General features: G+C 40.5%; 1 protein-coding gene across 1 annotated transcript in view; it reads right to left on the bottom strand.

Annotated features, from left to right (window-relative positions):
* The window catches only part of RYK (receptor like tyrosine kinase), a 49,822-nt gene extending 37,982 nt beyond the window's left edge, over nt 1-11,840 (bottom strand). The window contains exon 1 of the mRNA XM_063132316.1: nt 11,591-11,840. Coding sequence (XP_062988386.1) covers nt 11,591-11,825 — 235 coding nt within the window. The 5' untranslated portion in view covers nt 11,826-11,840. The remainder of the gene's footprint in view (nt 1-11,590) is intronic.
* Nucleotides 11,841-12,078: the final 238 nt, after the last annotated feature.

Raw genomic sequence — 12,078 nt, forward strand, 5'->3', positions numbered from 1 at the left:
AATATTTCCTCAAGGAATGACATCATTTGATTCACAATTGAACATACAAGCTACACTAAATAGTACTGCTTCTGGGGTGATGGAAGGCAATATAAAACCATTTGTTGTTTATTCGTTCAGTTGCTTCCGACTCTTCGTGACTTCGTGGTATTTCATCTGATGGCTGTTTTAAACATCCAAGTCATCACAATCCAGAATGTTTGAACTTTAAGCTTTAAAGCCTGTTCTGCAATTTACTTCGTTTAGCCAAAACAGCATATTGAGCAAGCTGGAATAACTGCAAGGTAACCATTTTGTATGATTCTATTTAAGATTATACTTTGCTTGTCTCTCTTAAAATTACCCACTTAATGCCCTTGAACTATATACTGTATCTATATATATATATATATAGGAATAGTCAAACATCTGGAGGACCACAGGCTCCCTACTTCTGCATTAGGGTAATAGTCTAACTTCATTCCTGCTTCTGCAATAGGATATCTTCTTCTTCTTATTTATTTATTTATATAGCACCATTAATGTACATGGTGCTGTACAGAGTAAAACAATAAATAGCAAGACCTTGCCGCATAGCCTTACATTCTAATAAAATCATAATAAAGCAATAAGGAGGGGAAGAGAATGCACCAAACAGGCAGTATAAAAGTCAGAACAAAATCAAGTTTTAAAAGCTTTAGGAAAAAGAAAAGTTTTTAGCTGAGCTTTAAAAGCTGCGATTGAACTTGTAGTTCTCAAATGCTCTGGAAGAGCGTTCCAGGCGTAAGTCAGATATATATCTGACTATATATCTATTGGGTTGGATCCAGACTTAGTCATACTTAAAGTGGGCCCACTGAAATCAATGGGAATTAAACTGGTCATGGTTATCGTAATACTCTTATCATAACCAAGTCTAGATCTAACCCATTATGCATTGAAGAACTGACAGTTACTGTGATCTAAATCACAGTATAATTCAGAGTACTTGATCAAAATTTAACAGAAAAAGGCTGTGCCCAGACACATTTCAAATGCTTTATAAGCCAATATTTCCTTTCCCAGTATGGACCATTACACAGCTCAGTATATCATGTTGATTCTCAGTGATTAAGCTTGCAACACTATCCAACCCCATTGGATTATCACTTATAGGTTGCTTTTATTTTAAGAGTAAGTACAATGCTAATGAGGCACTGTCCTGAACGATTTGAGATTCTTTCGTAACCAGGCACTTCACAATTTATCTTCAGAACTAAAATCATCCATCCTGCTTCTAAATATTACCCTTTTGTTTCTATACATTAGCATCAATTTCAAATCACCATGAAATGGCCTGTTTGGTGGATGTTGGTACCTAAGAAAGTATATTATTTACGCAAGCTTTTCCAGAGTCTAAAAAGTAATTTGGGTTCTTAGACAGCTGAACAATTTTTTAAATCCAGCATAAAATTATGGGGGACAAGGCTACAAATCGATAAAACCTGATAAACTAGTTATTATGGAATGAAAATATTTTAGAATAGGGACAACTTATTTTCAGAAGAGGTAAGGTCAAGCAATACATTTACAAAGATTTAGAAACCTGATCTTTTTTTCTTTTTAAATGACCCAGTTCATACACGATAACCCAGGTTTGTTTGTTTTAAGACCTGAATTGTCTGGAACAAGCCACTGTCCTAGTCACCACAGCTTGATTGCTCCTGCTTGGTTTCTCCTGCCAGCAGGAGAAACTAAACAAGAGACACTTTATTTAACACTGGGTTAAAACTCTTCCTTGACTGGGGAGAGACAAGTCAGCATTCCAGGTTCAGATGTCACGCTGAACACAACTTCTATCCATGTGGTTAGTAAGCAAATAGATGAAAGAAAAGTAAGAGGAGAAAAGACTAGCTATAAAAAAAAATGTACTTAGAATCTCCACACTTGCAAATGAAATATAGAAATTGAAAAATAATGTCTTCAATTGGCTTTTTAAAACTCTTCTAGAAATCTACTAAACAAATCTACTTAATAATTCTTTTGACTTGCAACCACCATTAAGCAAGCTCATATACAGAGAGCTTAAGGCTCAGAGATCTGATTTCTTGTTACTGGATCTTACCTAACTTAAAGCAAACCACATGACAAGGCCTCCTTTTTTAACTTTAGATTTTAAGAGGAAACACTCTACTTTGCCCAGGCAAACCCTAAATCACATTAACATATATCTTTGTGCTCCACATTTGGACATAAACCAGAGAGAATAAATTAAATCAAGTATAGAACAAGAAGGTGGACTTATGCAGTACTACAGAAAGACAAGGTCATTCTTTAAAGATTTTAACACAACACATTCTGAGGCACAGACAAGAAGGAGAGCAGGGATTTTATTCTTTGTCATGAAGGATGCTGGGGAACCCTTGTGTTCATTACAAAACTGGATCATGTCACTCTAGAAATCTAACAAAACGGGGCTTTTTCAAGAGGCCCTTGCATAAAAGCAGACTAGCTTTAACTCTATGGAGAGTTTTAGAAAGTACAAAAAACCTCTCCTCAATTAGCATGGGAAAGTGATTTTTGTTTATTTAAGAGGGGCTCTTGTGAGAACTCCACTCTTTGAGGAGCAAGACAGAGAAACAATAGATGGATTTCATTTTCTAAACATTTAACAGGTTTTGAATTACTACAGGCAATTCTAGCATTATTTTCATCTTCATAGGTTCTTAGAGTCTCTTAAAAGTAAGACAATTTTTGTATGCCAGTTTGCCTTTCATTAATTTTGTTAGTATCTGGATAACTTTTAAGTTAGGAATATTATACCAGAAATGTAAGGTATCACCTAATATTTCAGATGGAACTTTTGTACAGAGGCTTTTTATATGTAAAACATGAAAAATAAATTTTACTCTTAATCAAGTACATTTACTCAAAATGCCCAAAGTTACATTTATTACAATGCTCACCATCCTTTGAGCTAAGACAAAAACAGATATGGTACACAGTGGTACCATAAAACAGCACCTCTAATTTTCTCAGTGGTATGTTCTGCTAACATTCACATCTTCTCAGCCCCATACACAGCAAGCACTAATATCCAGTGAGCTTTAACACTAACAGAAAAATGACATCTATCACTGACATTATCCCACAGTTCGCAAAGTCCATTCAGCTTTGTAAACCGTACCTTTTTCATTTTTTCAACCCAGTTCAGATGTGTTTATCTTATAGTATGAGGAAGTGGAAGCTGCATTAGCTGTGTTCCCTTCCTCCTCCACTTGATGTTGTTTGGGGTCAGGAGACAGAATTCACAGTTTTGTTTCCTTGGAACTTACAACAAGAAAAATAACTTTGTTCCCAAGGGAGTGAAATGAGTACAACCATTTCAGCTGTCTATCTTTTTATTTTGTTTGAGCCCCCCCAAAGGGGGGGGGGGCTCAAACAAAATAAAGTTTTTCTTTTTGCAGCCGGAAGTTGAACATTTCTGGCATGAAGAAATGCAACGGATGTAAAGTCTCATGGATACTACTGAACAAACAAAACGCAGGAACCAATCCAAATGCAGCTACAACTCATCCTTCCAGTTACCACAGTACTGCCAAATTGGCCCTTCAGGATGTCTTTGGATCTCTCCCCATTTCATATGTACAATTCATACATTAATAAATATACTGTTTCCCAAGAGCTATTAATGCACAGTGTAAAATTGTGATCGGGGGTACCTCCTGCAACAAGTCATCCTAAATATGAAATTGTTGTTGTTTATTCGTTCAGTTGTTTCCGACTCTTCGTGACTTCATGGACCAGCCCACGCCAGAGCTTTCTGTCGGCTGTCACCACCCCTAGCTCCCCCAAGGTCAAGTCTGTCACCTCCAGAATATCATCCATCCATCTTGCCCTTGGTCGGCCCCTCTTCCTTTTGCCTTCCACTTTCCCTAGCATCAGCCTCTTCTCCAGGGTATCCTGTCTTCTCAGTATGTGGCCAAAGTACTTCAGTTTTGCCTTTAATACCATTCCCTCAAGTGAGCAGTCTGGCTTTATTTCCTGGAGTATGGACTGGTTTAATCTTCTTGCAGTCTTGCAGAATTTTCCTCCAACACCACAGTTCAAAAGCATCTATCTTCCTTCGCTCCGCTTTCCTTATGGTCCAGCTCTCACAGCCATAAGTTACTACGGGGAATACCATTGCTTTAACTATGCGGACCTTTGTTGTCAGTGTGGTGTCTCTGCTCTTAACTATTTTATCAAGATTTGTCATTGCTCTCCTCCCAAGAAGAGAGCAATGATTTGCTCTTCTGATTTCCTGGCTGCAGTCAGCGTCTGCAGTAATCTTTGCGCCCAGAAATACAAAGTCTGTCACTGCCTCCACGTTTTCTCCCTCTATTTGCCAGTTATCAATCAAGCTGGTTGCCATAATCTTGTTTTTTTTGAGGTTTAACTGCAACCCAGCTTTTGCACTTTCTTCTTTCACCTTTGTCATAAGGCTCCTCAGCTCCTCCTCGCTTTCAGCCATCAAAGTGGTGTCATCTGCGTATCTGAGATTCTTAATGTTTCTTCCTGCAATTTTAACTCCAGCCTTGGATTCGTCAAGCCCAGCACGTCGCATGATGTATTCTGCATACAAGTTGAATAGATAAGGTGAGAGTATACAACCCTGCCGTACTCCTTTCCCAATCTTAAACCAGTCCGTTGTTCCGTGGTCTGTTCTTACCGTTGCTACTTGTTCGTTATACAGATTCCTCAGGAGGCAGACAAGATGACTTGGTATCCCCATACCACCAAGAACTTGCCACAGTTTGTTATGATCCACACAGTCAAAGGCTTTAGAATAGTCAATAAAACAGAAATAGATGTTTTTCTGGAACTCCCTGGCTTTCTCCATTATCCAGCGGATATTGGCAATTTGGTCTCTAGTTCCTCTGCCTTTTCTAAACCCAGCTTGTAAATCTGGCAATTCTCGCTCCATGAATTGCTGGAGTCTACCTTGCAGGATCTTGAGCATTACCTTGCTGGCATGTGAAATAAGTGCCACTGTCCGATAGTTTGAACATTCTTTAGTGTTTCCCTTTTTTGGTATGGGGATATAAGTTGATTTTTTCCAGTCTGATGGCCATTCTTGTGTTTTCCAAATTTGCTGGCATATGGCATGCATCACCTTGACAGCATCATCTTGCAATATTTTAAACAGTTCAGCTGGGATACCGTCGTCTCCTGCTGCCTTGTTATTAGCAATGCTTCTTAAGGCCCATTCAACCTCACTCTTCAGGATGTCTGGCTCTAACTCACTGACCACACCGTCTGAGCTATCCCCGATATTATTATCCTTCCTATACAGATCTTCCGTATATTCTTGCCACCTTTTCTTGATCTCTTCTGTTTCTGTTAGGTCCTTGCCATCTTTGTTTTTGATCATACCCATTTTTGCCTGGAATTTACCTCCGATGTTTCTAAATCAATTACACAGCTATTGAAACTGTGTTGAGGGACAGCTCCTGACTCTAAAACTGGATGAACAACCATGATCAATTCAATGTTCAATTTTTTAATGTTTCTTAAAGAAAAGCAAGTGACGTTATTTTGGAGTACAGCTTCTATGTTTTATTCTCTTTTGGAAGTCTAAGCTAGGCTGAGTGTAGGCACCACAAAGGATTTCTTGCATGCCAAATACATACTAAGTCAAATACAAACTCAGTTTCCATCCAAAATGGAAACTGTGCTAATTTCAGTGCTGATGAGGAGTGGAGGTAATACCAACACGCATAGCACAGAACGAATTCCACACCATGGCACAATTACTGAAAATGTGTTAGATTTTGTACAGCATGCAGCAGTGCAGAAAACTATTGTCACTTTATATTATTCAAAGGAAACTGGGAACAGCAGAAATTGACACATGTCAGTGCTAGAAGACCCCAACTTAAATTTAATTAACATATATCTCTTATTAATGAAGACACAGACTCTGCTGAATATAAGCCACAATTTAAGAAGGATTATACATTCATTTCAAAATGTACAGCTGAAGTTTTAAAGTGTTTTAACCATCTAATTTTTGACAGCTTAAGATACAAGCCACTCTGGCAACAAGAGAGTCTGAAGTTGTTGTGGCAAAAAACAAAGAAATCTCTAGCTGCACAAGCAGTTCTTCTTGAGCACTTCTAGCTCATTTAGATCACTGCCTTAATCATTCAAATATTTCACTACTGGAAAAATATAGCTTTAAAATTATATTTTGCCCTGATTTATGCTAACCACATATTTACACGAAGATCAAACTATACATCTAATTCAAAAGTTTAGACCTCAATCTGAAACACCTTATTTCACTACTAATCCGGTTGATTTGAATGAAACTTGCTTACAACACAACATATTTATGGTTGGGATGCCAGAATGATCAGATCATTCTTAATTCTACTTTTACTATGTGCACAAGGAAACAGAGGAAGCTCTTGATTTGATGAAGTCTGGACCATACTAAAGATCTCTCTTGGTTACCGGGTTGATTAGTCTCACAATATGAACAAGGCACTGTCCAGGTAACTCCCCCCTCCCCTGCTTTTTACTCAAGGAATAGATCATGAACTTGTGTGTTCCTCTCCCACTCCCCTAGCTGTGGTGAAGATTAAGAGAACAAGTGAACCAAAGCCACCCTATATTTATCAGAATATGGTTTGCTATTTCTATCCCACTCTTCTACTGATGTTACTCCTACTTCCACACTCATCCACTGATGTATCAGGATATCTAGCATGATGCCCTACCTCCAGCCCAGTTCTCATGGTACATTTCTGGTACCCAAGTCCACCCTAATTGCATTTTACATTTTAAATTACATGCTAATTACATTTTAAAACTTCCACAGGACAATAAATCCCAAAAAAGTATGGTTATGTATCATGCCAAATAATTCTGCTACTTTTCCCATGCTAAAAAAACCACGTTACAATCAAGCTACTTGAGATGTTCTAGCTATCTGGAGGTTAAATCAGTTCCCATTTTTAAAATCAAATTAATTACGTAGATGTCCAGTGGACTGATCAGGCTTCTTACAGATTAATTACTAATCAGATGCTAGGTCCTTTATGGGCCCCACAGTGTCACATCTCATGCAAACTAGAGTGCATGCATAAAGCCCCATAGACTTGGGGAAGACCTTAACTACTTAGGGTCTTTTTGCAGTTCAAACTCCAAAATCTAGTGACTGGGCCTAGGAATTCTGCAATGTGCCACCAACCCAAAAAGCAACTGTCCACTTTACATACACCTTATTTAAAAACAGCATGCTACAACAAAATCATGAAAATTTAGAGCCCAGAAAAAAACAAATCAGGACAGAATTGTAAATCATCAACACAGAATTAGTAAAATGATATATTTTACTAGACTACTGAGTATTTGGAAATGTAGAAAACATCCAACCTTTCAAAATTCTTCAAGCATGAATATTCAGGAAAGAAGTACAATAAAATAAGATATAGCAAGTTATTGCATGTCCAGGTGTGCCTGTTTATCCCATGACAATACATATGGCCAAGATATAGTTTCATGAAAGGCTCAATCTTTTATATTAAAATGTGGTAAATAAATATGCATACTTGTGCTAACGTTCAATTAGCTTTATGCCTACTCATCCAGGGTGAAGTATGAACTACTTTCTATAAATAGATTCCCAGGCTTGCCCTTGAAATTGAAGTTAATGAAAGAAAACCTATGCTGAATCAGACTGAGAGACCACCTAGTCTGGTATTCTGTTCATACAGTGGCCATCCAGGTGCCTTTGGGAAGCCCAAAAGCAGGATGCAAGTGCCCTAGGCACCAAATGACTTGCAAATGACAGTTAAAGATGCCTTTATTTATGCAGGCTTTGCAACGAATAGATATATCGGTGAGCATACTGATTAAAAATTACATTTCTAGGCAGATATATGGAAATAATAAAATGTAACTAATGGTACTATTGAGAAATGGCTTTTTCAGTAGTGGTCCCCCAGCTCTGAAATGCTCTCTCTAGGAAAGCTCGCCTGGCACCCAAATTGCTTTTTTTTGACATCAGGCTAAGACTTCTCTGTTCTCTCAGGCCTCTTAAGTATTTAAGATCCATTATTTTAGCCCCTGCAGTGGGGTATTAACTCTTGTTCCTGATGGTTATTTTCATTTTCATATTTTTAATGTTGTGTCTGTCTATTGGTTTTATGTGGTGTTGGATATTTCTGTTTTTATTGTGATTTTCTGTTAATAGTTATTTCAAACTGAATTGTACAATGCCTAGAGAAATTATTTTATAAGGGTTTTTAATAAACAAACTGATGAACTGGTGTCATATAAAAATTCCAAATAAAAAATACCTGCAGCATGTTAGCATTTTATTAAAGTATTAAATTCAAATGAAAAGCCTTATACTAATATAGGATCAAACAGAAATGTCAAGATACATGTTATTAAGAACTACTTTTATTCAATTGCTCATATGCAACAGAAAGCAACCTAACAACATGCACTGGATTGGTTCAGACATTTAATGCTGAACAAAGAGTTGACAATCCAAAACCCTCAAGATGTTTCAGGCTGCAACTCCCATAATTCCTGACCACTGGCCATGCTGGCTGGAGCTGATGGGGGGGGGTAACAGTATGAAATACCTGGAGGGCACCTGGTTCCCTGCCCCTGCATTAAGCCATGGTTTGGTGCTCCATGAACAAGTAACTCACAATTACTTTTTCAATGGCACAAACTAGTTTGCCACTACATCTTAACCGGCAAAAAACATCACTTGTGCTTGCCCTCCAAACCAACTTCAAATTGTACCAGATTTGACAGCTAGGACTTTCTACCACCGACATGGGGAATTATTACAGGATAATGTCTGCTCATGTAATGGGGCTTTCCCACCCTCTCCTCTCCTTTGCAGCTCTGAAACATCTCTCCTGAGGGCCAGGGGGCCCACAGCAAAAGTTAGGGATGTAGAACTGCTGAAAGGAGAAATTCAAGAAGTACTACAGAATCAACTCCCAGTATGCATTCATAAACTGTTACATACTAGTCTTTTAAAAAAAACTTTACCACACACTATTACCAGAATATTCCCCCCTCCCCACAGTAAATCACAATGTACCAACTAAGAGGTCAGGTAGCACTGAAAATGTCGGGTACAGAGATACCACCAAAGAGAAAGATGGAAAACAAGTTTCTACAGGAAAGCAGAGTTACAAGTAAATGGAATAATGTAACAGGGAGCTGGTGATGTACAGGCAGTTCGTGAGACACTGTTGACATGCCTGGAACCACAAGCACTTTTTAGAGTTCTGAAGGCCTTGATTTCTAAAGTAGTGATTATTGTCATCCTGGTTCAGAAGGCAAGTTGAAAAAAGTGAAATCAGTATGGTAAGAGGCTTGTGAAGAAGTGTATTAAACCATGTCTGTACTTTAATGACCTACCACAGAACAAATAGATGCTCACTAGCTATTGTTTTATAACTTTGTAAGAGATTATATGGACACTGAAAATTGCCTCATCAGTCTAACTGGGAAATCTTGTGGTGTCTTCTGTATATTTCCATACATAGCTAGCAACCACAAGAGTAACTGATTCATAGGAATGGCAAGGATTTGCCACACATGAAAACAGCTAATCTAAACACTACTAAACTGGATCTACTGATGGAGAATATTTTATCCGTCAACAGAAGTGAAAACATTTCAACAAGATACTGTTGAGCCATTTATATGCAGCATGTGTAACCCATTCCCAATCTGATGAGTATCAGATATACACAATCCTATCAAACAAACATACAAAAAAACAAGGTAATCACCCCTGCTGTCCAACCCATGTTGCAAGATCTACATTCTTCAGTTTCATGTTTAATCACTGTTTGATAGAATTGGCCCTCAAAATCCTGTATTTCCAAGTATTCTCAGATACATTTCTTCTTAAGTTTTCAAGCTATTCAAATTCTTGTACAGAAAATACTGCAAACAATAACAACTATAAGGAAAAAAGCTTCTAAACTCTTAACAGTTCACTTATACAAAGCTTTCCTTGTTGGTAGAAAGCTTCAGAACTGTAATTTATATTTACAGTTCTGAAGATAAATTCTCAATATTTTTCTCCCTACACCAACATCTACTTAACCAGAAATTTATCATCTCTTACCTAATTGCCTGTAGGAAATAATTTTTTTCAACAGGGTTGTTGTAAAGTGAAAGACAGGGTTGGGGGAGGGGGCATGCATAAATGTATGTGTGGACAAATTTAGACTAGTAAATATTGTTGTGAGCTAGTAGCCTTTGTGGACATGTTTGCTTATGTGGATGCATTAACTATGGCAGTTCTTAGCACTTTATAAATAAATCACTTCAGTGATACATAAATGGGCAATCTATGTGACATTTAAAGGTTTTCAAGTACAATTCTTGAATATACACAGAATAATTTGAAATATTAATGTATATAGGAATTTCAGTTCTGCGATATGCATTTCAAGACCGAGATTTCCCATATTTCCCATATCACCTGCGTTAACAAGACTTAATGGGGGCGGGGCGGGGGTGAGCAAGAGGAAGCTGATAAAATTAACCCTTCTACCCAAAAGAACACTGACTCAATCATTTCAGTGCTGCTTATTTCCAAGTAGGCAAGCTCTAAGAGGACAGGCAAAATTGGCAATATTTCAGTACATTTCACAAAGCAGTCATACTGCAATAGTTAGATTCAAAGAAATAGGTCACTAAGACACCACAAATTAATTGGCATATGAGAAGATGTGTTTTTACCCAGCCATCAATTATCAGGTATTAGTAAGCATAAGTATGACTAGTTGTATTAAAAATCATTGCTTGTTGTATTAAAAATCATTCCTCCACCCCCGCCCAGCAGATGTGCTGGTCTATAAGCTCCATCATGCCTACCAGCATGTGCTATGGCCACGATGGCTGGGGGATGATGGGAGTTGCTGTCAAACACATCAGGAGGGACCGGGGTTGGGGGAAGGCTGTGCTAAAACTTGCTTACTTCAAGTGCACGCAGATAGCCTGTTGGCCTTGGCTCTGGGAGACTTCTGTTCTCACCTTCGCCATGATCTCACTTGGGTGGGCTTTAGGGGCAAAGTGATGATTCTGCCAGCCTCATTCCCATTCCCACCCCCTCTTCGTGGGAAAAATAACAACCTTCTCACCGTAAAGCACGTTTTAAAGTGCCCTCGAAATAAATCCGACTCCTAACATTGAAGGAGGAACAACCCCCCCCCACCGGCGCCCGTTCCTCCTCCTCCTAAGCCACGTACGTGCCTGTATTTGTTTCCACCCCGAAATCCAACCCATCGCAGCGTGCTCCAAGCACAAAGATGGTTAAGTCGCATGAACCCAGCCAGGCCGTACAAGGAACGAGGGGCCAGGGGATGGGAGGGGTGGCCTGGGCTGAGGATCCCGCAGCTTGCCCAGGAGCGGCCCCCGCCATTTAGCCCCCCGCCCCAACGCGTAGCCGGGGCCCCACTCTGCTTGGAGCCCAGGAGCTGTGGGCAGCCGTCCTTCTCTCCCTCCCAGAAAAGCCTCTCGAAGGAAGCGGACCGCGGGGCACACAACGGAGAGGGAGTGGCGCAGCCGTCTGTCTGCCCCTCGCTCAGTCACTCACCGATGAGGCGTCGCACCTCCTCCTGGCTCATGTAGACGCTCAGGCCGGGCCCGGTGGCGGGAAGGGCTGCCTCCATAGCCATAGGGCCCCTCAGGCTCTCGGAGCCCGCGGGCCGCGAAGACAGCAGCAGCAGCAGCAGGAGGGGGCAGAGGGGGCGGTGGTGGTGGTGGCGGCGGGACAGCCGCGCCTCAGCGGTGGCGACGCAGCTTCCATCCCCCCGGCCAGCCCGCACCATCGCTCGCTCCCTGCTCTCCCTCGGTGGGGAAGGGACCCGGGTCCCGGCCCTCCCGAGCCCCTCACACTCGGCCGCCCCTCATGCTCCGGCCGCGCGTCCCCGCGCTTTCAGGGCCGGGAAGAGACCCCCCCCGCTTCCCCGTGCGCGCACCCGCGCTCCTTTTACCCGCCCCTCCGGCCGAGGAGCGAGCGAAGCCGAGGTCTCGCGCCGCCTGAGACAGGCAAGGCCTGTGCCTACCCCAACGCGCGTGCGC

Source organism: Elgaria multicarinata, chromosome 8 (assembly GCF_023053635.1).
Source record: "Elgaria multicarinata webbii isolate HBS135686 ecotype San Diego chromosome 8, rElgMul1.1.pri, whole genome shotgun sequence".
Classification (NCBI taxonomy): domain Eukaryota; kingdom Metazoa; phylum Chordata; class Lepidosauria; order Squamata; family Anguidae; genus Elgaria; species Elgaria multicarinata.